A 21,333-nucleotide genomic window follows, 5' to 3' on the forward strand; every position below is an offset into this window, starting at 1 on the left:
ATGTTAGAGCATTTTTAGTGATAAAAAGTAGATAAAAATAAAATAGTAATGATTGTGGTATGACTTCATATCTTGATGATATTTTTATTTATATAATTGAAATATCAAAGAAAGTATTAGACTATAAGATCTAAATTTGGCTCTAACACAAGACTACATGTGCATTTTGAAAAGTCCTGCACTGATTTTAAAGACCTGTTCAGGAGGAGGCTTTACGGTGGGGCCGCACCTGGAATTCTAGGGTGTTAGCATGCAGCAGTCATAGGCTTAAGCAGGATGGTATGCCCTGCCCAGACCCTTTGTATTATCTAACTCTGTGCTTCATACAAAGAATTTTACCATCTTGGCCCTCTGACACCGGTGGAACTAAACATTCCAGGATAATTTATGGGATTGTGACTTTTTTTGTTTTTGCTCAGGTCCCAATGAGAAAACTGAAAAAAATTCTCTGTATTGGATACCATACCAATAAAAGTGTAGCAGAAACAAGGTTTATTTAAAGAAAAGCAAATCTGCAGATGTTGTGTTACAACTGACTAAAGTATCCTAAATGTCACTCATTAAGTCTCTATCATGTCAGTTATTCCATTGTAGGTCTCTTTATTATACTTTTGGCTGTTTACGAAGTTCAGTAAATTGTATCCCCTTCTTTGCCCAAGTTCTGAACAAATTAAGAAATAAGGCAAAGGAACAAGACAAATGAGAGACCAAATCACTATCTCATTATTGATGAAGCTGATTTTAGGCAGCATGGTTTATCTGTGGGTGGTATAGTTGCACCTATAAAACACTGAATTCATGAACAAAGTAGAATGCAGGTTTCCTGTGGGCAGTTAAGTCTCTAGAGAGCGAGGGCTAGGAGGAGTCTAGGTTGTACATTCCTAAGTCCTTATCTTGAGCTCACCATTTAGTGAAAGGAAGGAAAGAAGCTGGGATTGTTGGGCTAGTGCAGGGTCCTTCATGTGGAAGAAGTACCAGAAATAAAGTTCACTCTCGTGAACTATTTTTATTGTGTCTCCTGCCTTCCACTGATGTGGTCTGTCCATGTCCCTGCTCAGACAGTGTTCCTTATACTTGATTCTTTTCTGTTCAAAGTATATCAGCCCCTACCTCACCCCTACACAGGCATTCCAGAGGCAGGGCGAGCCAACCCACCTGATCTGCACAGTGGCAGAAATATATCTTTATTATTGTCATTGTTGTCATTGTTCCTATTTGAATTGTGAATAAAATATAGAATATCTCTTATTGAGGACGTGATGGGGCTGTTCTTTCTCTGTGAAATGTAATCCAGTGCAACTGTTACCTATTTAGCCATAGTCCAATTTAAAATAGGAAGCTTTTGTTTGGGATTTGAAAAGTACCCTGTATCCCTTAGATTCCTTTCCCTATAACAGTTGCCATTTAAGATTACCAGCCACGTGCCAAGCACTGTGTCAGTCAGTTTTGATGCATTCTTTCCTTTAATCTTTACAATAACTCTGTGGTATAGTTATTATTCCCATTGTGCAGCTCAGGAAAACTGAGGTTCAGGAGATTAAGTAGTTACCCAGGATGATGCAATCATAGTAGTCATGTCTGACTGTAAAGCCCACTGTACTACCATGTTCTTTGTCTTATCTTCCAGTTACCCAACATAGTGTTCATATATATCATCAAATTTGGTATTAAAATATGCATTATTAGTGATATACATTGTTATGAATAAAGAAGAAATATGGGCCAGGTGCAGTGGCTCACACCTGCAATCCTAGCACTTTGGGAGGCCAAGGCAGGAGGATCACGAGGTCAAGAGATCAAGATCATCCTGGCCAACATGGTGATATGCTGTCTCTACTAAAAATACAAAAATTAGCTGGGCATGGTGGTGCACGCCTGTAGTCCCAGCTACTCAGGAGGCTAAGGCAGGAGAATCACTTGAACTTGGGAGGTGGAGGTTGCAGTGAGCTGAGGTCACGCCACTGCACTGTAACCTGGTGACAGAGGGAGACTCCGTCTCAAAAAAAAAAAAAAAAGAAGAAGAAGAAATATGCAGCTATAACACTTTGCTGATAGACATGAAAGATTCCTGAATAGGCTGGGCACTGTGACTCATGCCTGTAATCCCAGCACTTTAAGATGCTGAGGTGGGCAGATCACTTGAAGCCAGGAGTTTGAGACCAGCCTGGCCAACGTGGTAAAACCCCATCACTATTAAAAATGCAAAAATCAGCAGGGGTGGTGGCACGCATCTGTGGTCTCAGCTACTCGGAAGTCTGAAGCATTAGAATCACTTGAACGTGGGAGGCAGAGGTTGCAGTGGGCCGAGATGGTGCCACTGCACTCCAGCCTGGGCAGTAGAGTGAGACTCTGTCTCAAAAAATAAAAATAAAAAAATAAAGATTCCTGAGTAACTAGAGACATTTTGTGTTCCTAAATGAACTAGCTTAATATTATATTATACATGAATACTATGTCAGTTCTCTCCTAATTCATATATTCTGTTCTTTTTGGGTTTATTTAAATGAAACTTGGCAAGATAACTGACAAATTCATCTAGAAAATAAACTGTACAAGATTAGGCAAAACTTGAAAAAGAAAAACTTTGGTAGGGGGGAGGAGACTAACCCTATCAGATATCAAAACATAAGATATGAAAGTTAGAGTGCCTAAAATAGTTTGTTATTGATCAGAAATAGAAAAGTAGAACAATGGAATTGAATAGAGTCTAGACAAAAACCTATGCATGAATGGCAACTTAGGATAAGATAAAGGTGGCACTTAACATTAGTGGGGAAAAGATGGACTTTCAGTAAGTGATTTGGGAGACAGTGGATTATCTGAAAGAGTTGCAGGGGAGCTCTTTACTGCTCTGTATGTACAGAAATAAATTCTAGATAAACTAGCAGGCTAAACAAAAACAACTTAAGAAAAACTTATAAAACCGGAAAATATTTTATAATCTTGGTATGAGGAAAGTCTCTTTAAACAATATATAGAGTCATGAAGAAAATTATTTACAGATTTGATGATATAAAAATGAAAAAGTCATAATGAAAGACAGCATAAACACTAAAAAATTTGAAGTACATGTAATACAAGAATTTAGAGCTTCTACAAATCAAAAATTATGACAGCCCAATAGAAAAATATAGGCAAAGGATGACCTAACAATTCAAGACTGTGGCCGGAAGCATAAATAGATGTTTCTTTGACTTCACTGGTTATCAAGAAAATATAAATTAAAATAACAATCAGGTTTCTTTTTTGCCAATTAGCAGAAATGAAAAAAAGATTAATAATATCCAGTATAGATGAGGGTTTGCAGAAACAGGTATTGTTGGTGTCGTAAGTTGATACAGCTTTTTGGAATAGTAGTTTGGCAATTTCTGTCAAAATTTAAAGTATGCATTAACAGAATGAAAGACAAAAATCTATGAACCACATGATCATCTCAATAAATAACAGAATGAGTATTTGACAAAGTTTAACATCCTTTCATGATAAAAACTCTCAAAACAGATATAGAAGGAAATTTCTTCAACATAATAAAGGCCATTTATGAAAAGCTCACAGCTATCATAATCAATGGGGGGAAACTAAAGACTTTTCATCTAAGACAGGGGTGTCCAATCTTTTGGCTTCCCTGGATCACATTGGAAGAAGAATCATCTTGGGCCACACATAAAATCCACTGACACTGATAATAGCTGATGAGTGCTAAAAAAAAAATCTCATAATGTTTTAAGAAAGTTTATGAATTTGTGTTGGACCCCATTGAAAGCCATCCTGGGCCGCATGTGGTCCATGGCCTATAGGTTGGATAAGCTTGATCTAAGATCTGGTATGAGGTGGGGATATGCACTTTCACCACTTCTGTTCAACATAATACTGGAAGTACTAGCAAGACTACTCAGATAAGAAAAAGGAATAAAAAACATTCAAATTGTAAAAGTAGTAGTAAAATTATCCCTGTTTGCAGATGACATGATCCTGTATGTTGAAAACCCTGAAGACGTCTATAAAACTTAGAACTAATAAATGAATTGAGTAAAGTTGTAGGACACAAAATCAGCATACAAAAATCAGTTGCATTTTTTACACCAATAACTATTCAAAAAAGAGACCAAGAAAACAATGTTATTTATGACGGCATCAAAAATAATTAAATACTTAGGAATAAATTTGACCAAGGAGGGGAAAGATCTGTAACTGAAAACTGTAAAACATTGATGGGAGAAATTGAAAAAGACATAAATAAATGGAAAGATACTCCATGTTCATGTATTGGAGGAATTACTATTTTTAAAATTATTCGTACTACCCAAAGCAATATACAGATTGAACACAATCCCTATCAGAATTCCAATAGCACTTTCACAGAAATAGAAAAAGCAATTTTAAAACGTATATGGAATCACAGAAGACTTCAAATAACCAAAGCAGTCTTGAGAAAGAAAAACAAAGTTGGAAGCATCACACTGCCTATTTGCAAATATTATGAAGCTATAGTAATCAGAACAGTATGGTACTGGCATAAAGACAGACATAGGGGCAACATGGGTGAACCTGCAGGATGTTACATTAAGCAAAGTAAGCCAGGCACAGAAAGACAAATACGATATTATTTCATTTATTTGTGGAGTGTGTATATTTATCCATAAAAGTAGAGAATAGAATGGTGGCTACCAGAGCTGGTGGGAGAAAAGGGGATCACTGGGAGTTTGCTCAAAGGAAATCAACATTTCAATTAGATAGGAGGAATAAGTTCAAGAAATCTATTGTACAACCTGGTGACTATAGTTAATAACAGTGCATTGTATTCTTGAAAGTTGCTAAGAGAATAGATTTTAAGTGTTCTCACCACAAAAATGGTAAGTATGTGAGGTAATGCATAACTTAATTAGCTCAATTTAGCCATTTTACAATGTATACATATTTCAGAACAACATGCATACTATATATACATTTTTTAATTGTTGAGTACAAAAGACAGACTTATGGAATAGAATAGAGAGCCCAGCTAATTAACGTATACATTATGTTAATCAGCTCAAATATGCATATGTTAATCAGCTCAATTTAGCCATTTTACAATGTATACATATTTCAAAACAACATGCATACAATATATACAATTTTTTCTCAATTATGAGACATATAGACTTATGAAATAGAATAGCCCAAAAATAAACCCAAGTATATATGGTCAACTAATTTTTGACAAGGGCATCAAGAAGACACAATGGGAAAAGGATAGCCTCTTCGATAAACGGTATTGGGAAAACTGGATATCCACCTGCAAAAGAATGAAATTGGACTCTTATACCATACTCAAAAATCAGCTCAAAATGGATTAAACATAAGACATGAAACCATAAAACTCCTAGAAGAAAACATAGACAAAAGCTCTTGACATTGAGCTTGGCAATGATTTTTTGGATATTACTCCAAAAGTTCAGGAAACAAAAATGAACAAGTGGGACTACATCAAACTAAAAAGCTTCTGCACAGTAAAGGAAACAACAAGATGAAAAGGCAGTCTATGGGATGGGAGAAAATACTTGTGAGCCATATATCTGATAAGTGGTTTATATCCAAAATACAAGGAATATATATAACTCAATACCAAAAATCAAAAAACCCAATTTCAAAATGGGCAAAGGACCTGAGTGGACATTTCTCCAAAGAAGACTTAAAAATGATACAGAGGTACTTAAAAAGGTACTCAACATTATTAATCATCAGGGAAATGCATATCTAAACCACACTGAAATATATCACCTCACACCTGTTAGGATGGCTGTTATCAAAAAGATCAGAGATAACGAGTGGTAGTGAGGGGGGACAAGGGAACCCATGTACACTGTTGGAGGAATGTAAATTGGTATAGCTGTTATGGAAAACAGTATGAAGGTTTCTAAAAATTAAACTCTTATATGATACAGCAGTCTCACTTCTGAATATATATTCAAAGGAAACAAAATTACCGTCTCAAAGAGATATTTGCACTCCCTTATGCTAAATACAGTAAATCAGTTACAGAAAGACAAATACTGCATGACCTCACTTACATATAAAATCTAAAAAAGTTGAATTCCTATATGGAAACTGAGAATAGAAGAGTGGTTACCAGGGGTTAGAGGGAGGTGGAAATGGGTAGGTGTTGATCAGTGGGTACAGACCCACATCTACTCATACCAGTCAGAAAGATGATAATATAAATTATGCAGTAGCCATAATGTAGACTACCATGGAGCAATTTAAAAGGATGAACTAGATTATTTGTCCTGATCGATAAGGTATCTTATTAAATTCAAAACAAGTTGCACAGCAATGTAGACAATATGATTCTATTAAAACCCATGGAAATAAAAGTCGAATATGTACACATCTAAATATAAATGCCTAAAAAGGGGATGAACTTGCAGTTGAGATGGAGGCCTTTTAATTTTTTACTCTATATGTTTCATTTTATTTAAATTTTGTACTTCTGTACTTTAAAAATATGATAAAGTTAAAAATAGGCATTTAAATAGATAATATTGCTATTTTAATTTATTGTAATGTATTCTGCATTATATATTTCCATCTGGTTTCTTCGTCCCTGCATGAATATGTAAAAAAAGATAATATAAAATGAAACCTTCTGTTCTTACCTCCTAAAATAATGTTACTAAATAATCCAGTTAGTAATACTTATTAAATCTTTGCTGTGAATATTTCCCTGTTCTTGGGAGCACTAAGAATAAATGGAAAGCTACTTTAACTATAGCTTCTATTAATTGAATATTAACTGTGGGCCAGAGTATACAATGGCTTTATATCTATCACCTCATTTGATGTAGTATGATGCTCATTGTACAGATGAAAAACCTGAGGATTAGATTGGTGAAGTATTTTTCCTAAAGTAGAATTGCACTTCAAGTCCTAGTCCTTTTGAATGGAGAACCAAGGCTTATAACCATTTCCTCTGATGCTCTTTCCAGCATATAATCTGGGAAGTGGAAATAACAACTGTTTTCTCTTGTACTGGTCTACATTATGTGTATACATCCTTCGTGTTGGTCTAGTTACATCAATTTGACCAAACAGTAAATGGCATGCTGGTAATAACATATGAACTTCTACAAAATGTAAACTGTCTGATGTTTGTTTTTCAGATTCAGGGGTCAGTTTACTTCATAAAAAATCATTAGAAAAGCAAGAATTATGCCAAAGACTTAAAGAACAATTAGATGCTCTTGAAAAAGAAACTGCATCTAAGCTATCAGAAATGGATTCTTATAACAATCAACTAAAGGTATTTATTTTTGATACTATTTATTTTTAGGTAGCTAACTTCTTACCTTCATTATTTTGATTTAATAGAATAAATAGCTAAAGCTATTATATGTATTACATTTTCATAATTTATTGTATAATTTCAACAATACAAGAATTTCAAGACTGTTTTTAATGTTCTAGTTATATGACATAGTGTCATATAACTAAACATATACTTTATCACAGTTTCCAGTTTTTGATGACTATGTGCTGTTTGTATTGGCATCTATACATTTCCAGAACAATTGCCTTTGTCAGTATGACAGAACTGATCTCAGCCAACGTGATCCTAGGCAATTTTCAGAAATGGGAAATATGGAAAATTTGAAATAATTCAGGTGGTAGAGGCTCTTTCAACACAGTTTTTCTTTTGTTTCCTTGTTAAGTGTAATTTAATTAACCTTTGTTAAATAATGCAATAATCAGTGGAATCTAAAACAGAATCTGGCACTATGAACTTTGCATGAAAAGCAAGTTAATGTTTCTTTATTTGCCGCAGTGGCAGAGCAGATGTCCAAAACATAGACTGTCTGCATATCATTCACCACAGTATTCATTGTATACTGAAGCTATACCTATGAAAGAAACTAAAAACCAGACTCATGGCATATAATGTAAATTTGGAAATAGTCTCAGTTATTCCTTGCTAACAATATAAAGTTTCCAGAGTGTAAAGTATTCTCTGTAAGAAATAAAGCTTTTCATAAAGCTTTTGTATAAGAAATCTCTCTCTTCATATGGCTTTTATCATGCTGACTTATTTAGAATAACATTAACACCAAATACAGAGTAAACAGCATGCTAAAGAAAGGACAACATGGTGGCTTCAGGTAAGGAAGGGGAATTTGAGGTGAACAATGTTAATACACTTTACACAAGCATATATTCAGTAGAAAAAAATTTTGTAGAAAACGAAATCATTTGTCATTGCTGGTTAGACAAGCCAGCCAACTTATCTTCCCTATATTATTTCTTTAAAAAATCTACGTAACTGGGCGCAGTGGCTCACGCCTGTAATCCCAGCACTTTGGGAGGCCAAGGCGGGCGGATCACGAGGTCAAGAGATCGAGACCAGCCTGGCCAACATGGTAAAACCCTGTCTCTACTAAAAATACAAAAATTAGCCGGGCGTGGTGGCATGCACCTGTAGTCCCAGCTACTTGGGAGGCTGAGGCAGGAGAATCGCTTGAACCCAGGAGGTGGAGGTTGCAGTGAGCCGAGATGACACCACTGCACTCCAGCCTGGTGACAAAGTGAGACTCCGTCTCAAAAAAAAAAAAATAATTAATTAAAAAAAAATCTGTACATAGTTTAATTGGCTTTTTATCTGCCTTATCTTACAGTGTGGGAATATGGATGACTCTGTTCTTCAGTGCCTTTTGTCTCTGCTAAGCTGTCTCAACAACCTCTTCCTCTTACTTAAGGTTATTTTCTAATATCTAGCTTCTTTTCTTTGAGTTACTTTACTGTTTTTTTTAAAACTAGACTATTCTTTGCCTTTATCTGAGTATCTTTGTTTGAAATAACATATACAATATAAACCTTTTTCTTTCTGCTTGCTTGAATATCCTTCTGCTGTCTAACTGCCTGTTCGAGTCTAATGCCAGAGATCAGTAAGGTTGCCCACAGTAACCTTTCTCCAAAGAAGCCCAGGACACTTAGAAATATAACCTGGTTCCTTTACAACATCCCTGTGAGTGGGTTAAGTGATAAGATGATTACTAACTCAATTCAAAGGAAAATGTGAGATTAAATCACTTACCCATATCACTGAAAATCAGTGTTTAAAATAAAACTTAATACTATGAAATCTAGGGCAAGTTTATGTCATATATGCACCAAGCTGCTTCCTAATACTGTTATAAGGACAATTTTAAAGAACCAATAATGCAGGGACAACTTTAGTCAGGTCTAGTTACCAGGCTCATATTTAGACATGCTTGCACATCAAATAAAAATGTTTAAATTATGTAAATAGTTTTCTTCGCCATGTATAACATACAGAGTATTTAAAATGGTCAATAAATTCATATTTTAATAGAGCTTAAAGAAATGAGGTTTATGTTTACTACGTGCTGACTCTAGCAGATTTTGACTACACATTGTACTCAGTACTAAAATGGATGGCAATAGGGCAGTTGCCTGTTTGCATATATATTCCACAGTGAAGACAGAAACATGATAAGTAGAGTTCATTTGTTACCTGAGCAAAGGTAGGGCAAATTGGAAAGATGGTAGCAGCAAGGGACCCATATTTTAGCCTTTATGGTTATGGCATGAATGACCAGATTATATGATTTTTAAACTTTTGCTACGGATTGCATAGAAACTAAACTAAGTTTCTTCATCTGTAAAGTGAAGTTTAATGATGATTTGTGGACTCTTCTCCCTCACATAGTCTAATTCTTTCAGTTAGCATTTGATTCTCCACAGGCCAGCAGTTATTCTTGTCCCTTGTTTTACTTTGTTCCTTCTGCTTCCTGCCTTCCAGACTTACACTGCTTATTGATACTTTCATCAGAGCAATTTAGGAAACTAAAGAGATATGAAATCTCTACTGCCAGAGCAGTCAGGAGACTGTGTTGTCACAGAAAGTGAGAAAAGAGGTCTTCTGCAGTCACTGGAAAATCATAGAGTTATTAGTTAACATAGTACTAAAAAATATTGGCCGGGTGCTGTGGCTCATGCCTGTAATCCCAGCACTTTGGGAGGCCAAGGCGAGCGGATCACCTAAGGTCAGGAGTTCGAGACCAACGTGGCCAACATGGTGAAAACCTGTCTCTATTAAAAATACAAAAAATTAGCCGGGCAGGCCGGGCGCGGTGGCTCAAGCCTGTAATCCCAGCACTTTGGGAGGCCGAGACGGGCGGATCACAAGGTCAGGAGATCGAGACCAGCCTGGCTAATACGGTGAAACCCCGTCTCTACTAAAAAATACAAAAAACTAGCCGGGTGAGGTGGCGGGCGCCTGTAGTCCCAGCTACTCGGGAGGCTGAGGCAGGAGAATGGCGTAGACCTGGGAGGCGGAGCTTGCAGTGAGCTGAGATGCGGCCACTGCACTCCAGCCTGGGGACAGAGCGAGACTCCGTCTCAAAAAAAAAAAAAAAAAAAAAAAAAATTAGCCGGGCATAGTGGCGGGTGCCTATAATCCCAGCTACTGAGGAAACTGAGACAGGAGAATCGCTTGAACCTGGGAGGCGGAGGTTGCTGTGAGCTGAGATCACGCCATTGCACTCTAGCCTGGTCAACAAAAGCAAAACTCGGTCTCAAAAAAAAAAAAAAAGAAAAAGAAAAATATCCATTGAATTTGTCAAAAGGAAACTTTTGAAGACCTTACTAAAAGTGCCATTTCACTTAAGTGATAAGCAGAAGCTGGATTGCAGTGGATCAGGAATGAGTGAGAGTTGAGGAAGGGTTAAGTGAGTAGCAGCAACTCTTAGAATGAAAAGAAAAAAGCATGGGGGTCAAAGGAAAACCTTTTTTTTGTTTGTTTTTTAAGAAAGACTTGAAGGAAATAGTAAAGAGAAAAGAAAGGAGGAGGAGGCGGGGGAAAGAGAGAAAGATTGAGATTGTGGTAATTGATGGAGCAAAGTCCCTGAAGAAGCAGATTAAGATAGAATGGAGAGCACAGATTAAAGAATGGATAAAAAGAATACTTTCAGTGTAACATATGGGGAGAAGATGGATATGAATGCAGTTAAATTTGTGGTAGAGAGTAGGAAGTTGACAGTGAAACAGGAAAGGTTCCCTTGTCCCGCTCGAAGGGCAAGTGATGGGGGTGTGGCTCACTTCTTCAGTATCTCCTGCTCAAACCTCTAGGGGAACATACAGATGGGCAGGCTGTGGGACTCTGACCCCAGGGCAGTGTCTAGGGGTGAATGTTTACAGCTGAAGCCCCAGTGGGGGTGTGTTACAGGGTGTTTTTTTAGTTTGCTGTCTATAGGCGGTTTGTGTTGCCCAGCTCAGTCAGACCTCCTTCCTTATCACAAGGACAGAACAGAGGGATTTCTGTATCCCAGGGTTTCTTGCCTTGGTGTACTGGAAGAATTGGATCACATGTGGGCTTGGAGAATGAATACAGGGTTTTATTGAGTAGAAGTAGCTCTCAGCAGATGGGAGACAGAAGGGGGATGGTTTTACCTTGGAGTCGGGCCGCAACCTGACTTCTCTGACTGCTTTGGCCAAACTCTGCGCTGTTCCTCTGGTCAGTGGCCTGCTGGCCTGCCGGTGCCTGTTGACATGCTCTTCCACCGGCGTGCTCTTGATGACCAGCTCTTCTTGTGTCATCTTCTGCCGATGTGTTCCTCACGACATCCAGCTGCTTATGTCTCTGCCTTTCTAGGATCTTGGGTTTTTATAGGCATAGGATGGGGGTGTGGCAGGCCAGAGTGGTCTTAGAAGATGCAACATTTGGGTGCGAAGGCAGGAGTGCCTGTCCTCACCTAGGTTCATGGGCAGAGGCCTGAGGGTGAAGCCCTAGCCAGGAACCCGCCTTTCTCTACCCAGTACTTCACTGGCCCCCTCCCTTACCGACAGCTTCAAGACTTAAAATCAGAAGTAAGTTGAACCATCAGAAAGAATCTTCCTGGGTAGAGGAGGACATGATATAACTCAACCTAGGCCAGAAGAAGAGGGGTGGGGATGCTGGAAGTTCTATTGATTTTTTGAGATGGAAAGATGAGAGAGCTGTAGTCTGATGGCCTAATGAGGCAAGGTTTATAGCTGGTAGTGAGGAGAATGGATGGAAGATTAGGAAGTTTCAGGAGAGAAATAGGCATGAAATAGACATTTCAGTGCAGATATGTAAGCTTAGTAGAGGAAAACCTAAGTGTGCTGAGCAATGTTGAATGTCTATTTGAAGTTGGAGGTGATGTATTTAAATTGAAAACAGTATGCCTAATTGTATGATTTTTCCTCACCAATGTTCAGCTGTTTAGGTATAAGCACAGAGAAAGCTGATGAAATAGGTTCATGGTTCCTACAGGTTTGGGGTTTTAATGGACGTGCACAAAGAGAGAAGGACAAAAGAGTTAGAGATTTGACAAAAACATTATGATGAAGATGAACTCTGAAACATGAACTAGACATGAAGGATGTGAAGAGAGGAAGGGGTGTTAATAAAGAGAGAGAATGATGGGAGTCAACAGAATGGTCTCAGTGAGGTTGAAAACCTACTGATGGCCGGGCGTGGTGGCTCATGCCTGTAATCCCTGCACTTTGGGAGGTCGAGGCAGGTGGATCACCTGAGGTCAGTAGTTCGAGACCAGCCTGTCCAACATGATGAAACCCTGTCTCTACCAAAAATACAAAAAAGTAGCTGGGTGTGGTGGTGCGCGCCTTTAATCCCAGCTACCCGGGCAGAAGAATTGCTTGAATCTGGGAGGTGGAGGTTGCAGTGAGTCAAGATCACGCCACTGCACTCCAACCAGGGCAACAAGAGCAGAACTCTGTCTCAGAAAAAAGAAACAAACCAACCAACCCTATTGATATAGATGTACCAGGTGTAAGAAAAGTTCGAAGGGTAAGAACTTACGTTTGAAGAATGGGGTATTTGGTCAGTGGTAGTTCTGTTTCTGATTATAGTTAGTAAGACTCAGGGTGTAATAATGGGAATGATGGATTAAGTAGAGTTAAAAAGGTCATTGATGAAGAGATCAGCCTGAGAGTTGAGGTTTTGATTGCATCATTTATGTGGATGTCAAAGACTTGGAGAACAGTGAGGTGAGTGAATGACCAGGTGACTAATAGATGACAATAAAAAGGAAGGAGAGAATGGTATTACTGGATGGTAGAAGCCCCAGAAAAGCATGTAGTTGGTAAGAGTGAGGGGAAAATAACCATCTGAAAGTGGCAATGAAGAGCAAGGAAAATACCGTAGTTATCTTCTGACCCTGATGTAAATGGAGTATATGATAATAAACTGAGAGAGGACTAGCGGAAAAGTGGTATCCCGAGGGGTCAGCCAAGAAGGCGAAGAGGTAAGAGAAATTTCGTTCAGAGAAGATTGGTAGCTATGTGATAGTTTCCTGATCACATAGAAGAAGTTCTAGGAGAGTGGAGAGGTTTAAGGAGAGATTGAGTAGGGGATTGGGTCTCGTTAAGGGATAAACAGCACTGTAGAGATAAGAATTCAGGGGATAAGGAATGAGAAGAAAGGCTGTGTCTTATCAGTAGGTGAGATGGAATTGGTCCTGATAGTGTTGGAGGAGGACAGGCACTTAGTTCTAATGCTGTGGTCCTTTGTGATAGAGCACCTGGGTTAATTGCTCCTTTAGGCTACTTGTAGTGACAACAGAAGTAAAATATTTAAAATTATTTATCTTAGAATGTTATGTTTTACTGGAACCTGCAATATGCATGTACAGAATCAATAATTTTTACTCTTGCTTAAGATATACCAAGACAAATAAAAAAGCCAGTGGATTCAAAAGTGAGACATTTGACAGGCCGTTATACCATTAAGAAAATTTACACATCTGGCCAGGTGCTCTGGCTCATGCCTGTAATCCCAACACTTTGGGAGGCAAAGGCAGGCAGATCATGAGATCAGGAGTTTGAGACCAGCCTGGCCAACATAGTGAAACCTCATCTCTACTAAAAATACAAAAAGCCGGGCATGTTGGCAGGTGCCTATAGTCCCAGCTACTTGGGAGACTGAGGCAGGAGAATCACTTGAACCCAGGAGGCAGAGGTTGTAGTGAGGTGAGATTATACCGCTGCACTCCAGCCTGGGCAACAGAGCGAGACTCCGTCTCAAAAAAAAAAAAAAAAAAAAGAGAAAATATTCACACATCTTTAGCAGTGAAGTGCAGTGAAAACTGTACTGGCCTAGGAATCTAAAAAAGTAAACTCTAGTCTTATCCATGCCACCTGCCAGTTGTGTAACGATTTGTCATTTACCCTCCAAATTTTGCTTTCATCCTTTGCAAAACAAGCTGACATTATCTGCCTGTCTTCTTTGCAGAGTCTTATGATTAAATGAAATAGCATGTAGATGAAAATGCTTTGTAAACTCTTATATACAAATATACAAATATTTTTGTTATTTGTGAAAAAAGAAAATTATCTTCCCCCACTCTTCTTAAGAAAGGAGCTGTCAGAATCTCCAAAATATCTTTAGTGTTTTGTTAATGGTAGAATTGTGGTTTCCTTCAATGAGTTAGGTCTTAACCCTCTGCTTCCAAGGATCTGGGGTAATCTGCATTAGTAATACCCCTCCAGGTGGCGTAACCCACCATGACCAAGTTGGATTTACCTCAGCCATACAAAGATGATTTAACGTACAGAAAAGTTTAATGTAATTTACTATATAAACAGACTAAAGGAGAAAAAGATTATGCTCATCTCATTAGATACAGGAAAGGTTTTTGTTTTGTTTTGTTTTTGTTTTTGTTTTTGTTTTTGTTTTTGAGGTGGAGTCTCACTCTGTCGCCCAGGCTGGAGTGCAGTGGCGTGATCTCGGCTCACTGCAAGCTCCGCCTCCCGGGTTCACGCCATTCTCCTGCCTCAGCCTCCTGAGTAGCTGGGACTACAGGCGCCCACCACCATGCCCAGCTAGTTTTTTGTATTTTTTTTTAGTAGAGACGGGGTTTCACCGTGTTAGCCAGGATGGTCTCGATCTCCTGACCTCGTGAGCCACCCGCCTAATATCCATTCATGATTTTAAAAGCAAAACTTATTAGCAAACTAGTAATAGAGGTTCCTTAATGTGAAGGAGATAATCTGTTGTTGTATTAAGATTGAGAACAACTTGGCTGGGCGCAGTGGCTCACGCGTGTAATCTTGGCCTTTTGGGAGGCCGAGGCGGGCAGATTGCCTGAGCTCAGGAGTTCACGACCAGCCTGGCCAACATGTTAAAACCCCATCTCTACTAAAAATGCAAAAATTAGCCAGGCATGGTGGCATGAGCCTGTAATCCCAGCTACTCAGGAGGCTGAGGCAGGAGAATTGCTTGAACCCGGGAGGTGGAGGTTGCAGTGAGCTGAGATCGTGCTGCTGCACTTCATCCTGGGCAACAGTGAGACTCCATCTCAAAAAAAAAAAAAAAAAAAGATTGAGAACAACTCTTAATGAATTCTGATTGGTTTATTTTTACAAGGACCTTCTGAAAGTAGTGACTTAACCCAGAGGAATAGGTCTAAAGATAGGAATTTTTACATCACCATAGTCAAGTAGAAGAAATACTTGGCAAGCTTTGTGGTGCTCTTCAAATCTTACCAATTTGCATAGACTATTGTTTATGCATTTTTCATTTGTCCAATAAGTACTAAATATCTATATTGTACTAGGTTCTCTGTTGGCTGGAGACACCTTGATGAAAGACAGTCTTGTTGTCAAGAAACTCACTTTAGTGGAGGAGGCAATCATAGTTGGAAAACACTATGATAGAGGAATATACAGAATGGCACGAGGAAGCTCATTAACTCTGACACTGGAGGGAATGGGATTAGTAAGGGAATACTTAGTAAAATGGGGATAACTCATTTTATCCTCACAACAACTCTGTGAGGCATGTATCATAACAAGCTTCCCCAACCTGCACATGCGGCCCAGGACGGCTTTGAATGCAGCCCTACACAAATTTGTAAACTTTCTTAAAACATTGTGAGATTTTTTTTTTTTTTGCAATTTTATTTATTTATGTATTTATTTTTAGCTCATCAGCTGTTGTTAGTGTATTTTACATGTGGCACAAGACAATTTTTCCTCTTTACATGTGGCCCAGGGAAGCTAAAAGATTGGACACCCTTGCATTATAATTAACCTCATTTTAGTGATGAGGAAACTATAAAATAACTTTCCTAAGGTTATACAGCTGGTATACAGAGCCTGAGTCAAGCGTTGTTAGTCTTATTCCAGATCCATGTTCCTCATCACTAAACCACCTTGCTTCTCCGTATGTTGTAACCACTATATTCTTCTGCTTTTCAATAGAATTTAGAGAAAGGTACAACAAATAAAACCCTAGAAGCTGAGAGCTGTGGAAAATTTGCTATAAAAGCAGTGTTTGCGTTATTATTGGCTTAAGTCGTGTATGTTTTGCTCAGACATGTTGGACATAGTCTCTGAACAGCATGCTGTACTCAGATCACATCTGCCATTTAAATCAAGTAAAAGGTTCACTTATAAAATAGTTATCTCTGAAAAGAAATGGAGTTTGGAGTTGTGTTATTGTGTATAGGTTGATACCAAAAAAACTTTTTACCAAAACATTCTACCCAAATACTGTCCAGCTCTCACCTTTCCCGTGAAGTTTCTTCTTTTGGTTACTCTTAAGTCCGCCTGCCCCCACTTCTTTCCTCCAGCCTCCTTTTTCTACTCTCTAGTTCAGGATTCTCTGGATTCCAAATGAAAGAAATGTAGTTCAAAATAGTTAAGCTAATGAGTGATTATTAGAAGCATCCTAGGACCAGTAACTGAATCCAAGGAAGGGCTGCTGGACAGGGGCAGTTCCTAGGTCTCTGAGCCATGATATTGAACATTCAGCTTCTATAGTACCCTTTCTCTCCGCCTCAGTCTCTAATCTTTCCTTCTCTTTTTTCTGAATTGATTTTATTCCTATCCTCAGGTCTTATTTGGTTGTGTGGCAGCTCCAGGTTTACTTTATCCCAGTTTAATAAGCTGAAGAAAGGTTTCTTCCTCCCCACTTCAACATATGTGAATCCCAGGAAAATATTCTGAGCCAGCTTGGATTATGCTTATGTCTTTTGGACCAATCATTTCCGGGCAGGGAAGTAAGGCGTTGTGATTATTTAGGTCAGGAATAAACAATTGCGCCTGGTGGGAATGGGAGGAGCTCTGAGTTTGGCAGACCTTTTAAAACCACATAAGATGTTGGGAGGAAGGCGGAAAGATCAGTTTCCCAGAGGAAGGCAAGGTGCTGTTGAAGAAGAGGTAAAGAAAATGCTGAACAGATAATCACAAGTTTCTACTAAGGAATTTACCTCTGCCCTGCATGTTGACACTTGCCACTACACTGAGATTGTGAACTCTTTAAAGGCAAAGTCTGTAGACTTGGGAGTCAGCCTTGTATTGGATCCCCTTGGAATGCTTTATAGCACTTAGCATACAACTAGATGCTCAATAAGCAATTGTTTATTTCAACTCCTGTTTGGAATACTTTTCATTATTTTGGTTCATTGTAGTCATGATTTTAGGTAGACATCTTTTCCATTTTTAGTTTTGAACTATATTATTTAATAATTCTGTGTTTAGTTCAAGATCATAATGGATAAAAATAATTTGGTTGAACTATATATGTCAGAAACATGGCTGAACAAAATTTCTCTTCAGATGTTATAACAAGCAAATTATTCCCCCATATTTTTAATGGATTGCTTTTTTTAATTGAAAATTTGGTACCAAATCAAAGCACTGGCTTGTGAAAGATTCTGTGTTCCATAGAAATGAATTGATGGAAAAGTACACTATTTTAATGTGTTTATCTCAGGGGCTATATGATTTAGATACTTAAGGTTTTTTTTAATCATCTAGATATTTTTTTAAAACTTTAAATCTTTTAAATGTAGTTCAACTTGCTTTAGGATTTTTATCTTTTAATGCAAATGCCACGTGAATACATATGACAAGCATATTTAAATCATTCACATATTGACTTATTTTCTTTTTCTCCTTAGGAACTGAGAGAAACCTGCAACACACAGCAGTTAGCCCTTGAACAACTTTATAAGATCAAACGTGACAAGTTGAAGGAAATTGAAAGAAAAAGATTAGAACTAATACAGAAAAAGAAACTAGAAGATGAGGCTGCAAGGTAATATAGCTGATTTGTTTATTGTGCTAGATTGCATTAGAATTGTAATTTTGTTGCTCATATATTTAGTTTATGAAAATTTAAGGAAAATAAAGGGATTATCCTAATCAGATTCTAGATCTCATAAGTTCAGTCCTTTTAGGGATCAAGTTTGCAGTAACTGATTTTATTTTCCACTAGTGAAAAATAACAGACTTTGGAGTCAAACCTGTGTTAGAATTCTTGCTCTACCACTTACTACCTGGGTGACCTTGGTTAAGTTATTTTATCTTTCTAAACCTCAGTTACTCCATCTGAAAAAAGAGACAATAATGCATATCTCGTAGGTAATTGTATTAAATAATGTAGCTGGAACTGGGCATGGTGACACATGCCTGTAGTCCCAAGCTACTTGGGAGGCTGAGGCAGGATAATCACTTGAGCCCAGGAGTTCAAGGCCAGCCTGGGCAACACAGCAAGACCTTGTCTCTTAAGTTAAAAAATAAAATAATATAGCTAAAGAGCTAAGTATAATTTGTTGCACATAGTAAACACTCATTAATTCCATCTTTCCTTGGTAAATCTGTTAGTTTCCTGAAAGATCGTAAAAGCAGAATACTTAATTGTATATAGTAATACTGAATGTAGAATGCCACATTGATGCATTTCTCTTTTTATCGGTGAGACATATTAATTGCCTCCATTTATAGTAAGGACAAGTAAGACATTTGTGGTATCCGAAGCCTAGAATTATTCATTTAGAAACTTTGCATGATATTTTTCTGCCATTAAGATTATTTTTCTAATATATTCCTCTCTTTCTTTTTTCTTCCAAGTTCTCTAGTGTCAGAAAGTGGTATAATTAGTTAACAAATATGGATGAACCAGTATTTCTTTGCCTTGGTAAAGAGTAGATGAGTAATTTCTATGAAAAAGCTTATAGTTACTAGGGAGGCAAGAAAGACACATCAACATTTATCAGGCCTCTATTCTTAATGAGTTTCAAAGTAGCCACCTCCAACACATTTTTTTGAGTGGTTTTTGTTGGCTGTGATGCTGGTGGACTTTGGATTACTCCTTGCCCCTGGGTTTCTCATAATTCTAATAGGGGATTCAGACAGTTAAACAAATAACTATAATATTGTTTACTCCTAGACCCCCGTTTATTTATTTTGAGACAGGGTCCTTTTTCTGTCACCCAGGCCGGATTGCAGTGGCATGATCAGGGATCACTGCAGCCTCGACCTCCTGGGCTCAAGCAATCCTCCCGCCTAAGCCCCCGCTGAGTAGCTGGGAATATAGGCATGCACCACCACTCCCTGCTAATTTATTTTCAATTTTAATAGAGATGAGGCCTCACTATGTTGCCCAGGCCGGTCTCAAACTCCTGGGCTCAAGCGATCTGCCTGTCTTGGCCTTCTGAAGTGCTGGGATTATAGATGTGAACCACTGTACCTGGTGATCTAGACCCCTATTTTTGTGGCCTCCTAATGAGATAATAGAATAATATAGAAGTAGAGAAAGTAAAGTTCAAACGAAGTAGTTCTTATTTACTGCTTAACTTGTGCCACTTAATTACGTAAGGGAGCTGTGCAATGGTTACACAGGTAATCCTTTTTCAGAACTTTCTATTGACATGTGCAGTTACCCTAATCCTCCTTCATCATGTTCACAATTCCTTTCAGGCCAAAAGATTATACTAGTTATATGCATTTTATTTCATTAATCATCCTTACACATAGGTAGTAGAGAAGATAAATCAAAGAGAGCAGAATTACATGTAGGACCTACTCAGTCTGAAGCTGTGTCTTAGTACCACATCTTGGTTTGATTGGCCATTTGCCCAGGTATATTTCCCTTCTTTCCCCCAAGGTATTGGTAATAGGCTCTCACATTGTAGATGTGGCCTCTTTGCCCTTTGCCCAGCTTCTGAGGCATCCTGTGGCACTGGACCAGTTTCTCAACTACTAACTCTTACATAAAGTTTGCCAGAATTCTGGCCTGGTTTCCTGCAGGGTGAGCTCAGCCAAGTACCACCCCTCAGTAAGCCTAGAGTAGAGGGGCCTGGCATCCTTTCCTTAAATTAAGCAAGGAGCCTTATCCAGGTTGTCCTAGTCTCTTATTTATGTGGCCATGATAACCTGGCAGGAGGAGTTGATGGAAAGAATGAAGAGCTTAAAAAGTATATAGAAATGTTTAATTTAATGAGCCCTCTGGTTTTTTTTATTGTTGTTGTTGTGCTAAATATGTGCTAAGTACTCTGATAGTGATATTTATAATGCTATAAAAATTCAAATGAAAGCTAACTGGGTATTAATTACTAGGCTTGTAAAAATGTCCTGGAAAGTTACGGAGGAACTGAGAAAGGGGATATTAGTTGAAATTAAGTGAGGACTGCAAGAGAAGCATTTTCCTCACAGGAGAACCGGAAGTCAGTTAAGAAAGTTGCCAGAGGAAGCATTCTATAACATGATAGAGGATGAAGGAGGTTTGGAAAGCGTTGGAAGGAATCTAGTAAACGGGCTACTGAACCAGCAGTATGAAGTCTGAAACAGTTGGGGGATAAGGAGAAAACATTGATGACTAAGAGCCTACAATATTTTGAATTATCCAGGATTTCCAGATTCCTTCAGGAATTAAGGAATAGAGATGTGGAATTATGCCAGTGTTCCCACTTTGGTAGGGTATATATGCTGACAAATCTCAGGAATGTATCCGGCTATAATTTCACTGCCCTGATAGTGCTGAGACTTGGAGAAGGTGCTAAATTTAGTGGTAGCTGCTCTGAGTAAGGTTGTGAAAATACATGCAAGGGAGAACTATAAGATGCATGAGTTCTTTTTTTTTTTTTTAATTTAAGTTCTAGGGTACATGTGTACAAACGTGCAGGTTTGTTACATATGTGTACTTGTGCCATATTGGTGTGCTGCACCCATCAACTCGTCAGCACCCATCAACTTGTAAGATGCATGAGTTCTAATACTAAAATAATTGATCACAGATCACCTTGACTGGCTGGAAACCAAACTGTAGCTGTGTTAGATATCATTGAAATGTTTACCAAAGCATGTGGACCTAGAGAGGAGAAATGCTCTATTTAAGCAAACAAAAAAGGCTTTTTGAAGTAACAATATAAAAAGTAGACCAGGCGCAGTGGCTCATGCCAGTAATCTCAGCACTTTGGAGGCCAAGGAGGGAAGATTACTTGAGGCCAGGAGTTCCAGACCAGACTGGGCAACATAGCAAGACCCTGACTCTACAAAAAGAAATCAAAA

At 38.3% G+C, this 21,333-nt stretch overlaps 1 protein-coding gene and 1 non-coding gene across 10 annotated transcripts in view; both read left to right on the forward strand.

Moving 5' to 3' along the window:
• Positions 1-21,333, forward strand: part of ITSN2 (intersectin 2) — a 158,168-nt gene that overhangs the window by 68,713 nt on the left and 68,122 nt on the right. For 7 of the 9 annotated variants that reach the window (XM_050753558.1, XM_050753554.1, XM_050753560.1 and 4 more), the window contains 3 exons: positions 7,143-7,282; positions 8,649-8,729; positions 17,943-18,079. In XM_050753558.1, coding sequence (XP_050609515.1) covers positions 7,143-7,282; positions 8,649-8,729; positions 17,943-18,079 — 358 coding nt within the window. The remainder of the gene's footprint in view (positions 1-7,142; positions 7,283-8,648; positions 8,730-17,942; positions 18,080-21,333) is intronic. The other 2 variants (XM_050753561.1, XM_050753562.1) reach the window with 1 other exon arrangement.
• Positions 20,056-20,183, forward strand: LOC126934557 (small Cajal body-specific RNA 21). Its single transcript, XR_007719020.1, has one exon. It is a non-coding gene; the product is annotated as a small Cajal body-specific RNA 21 (non-coding RNA).

Source organism: Macaca thibetana, chromosome 13, assembly GCF_024542745.1.
Source record: "Macaca thibetana thibetana isolate TM-01 chromosome 13, ASM2454274v1, whole genome shotgun sequence".
Lineage (NCBI taxonomy): Eukaryota > Metazoa > Chordata > Mammalia > Primates > Cercopithecidae > Macaca > Macaca thibetana.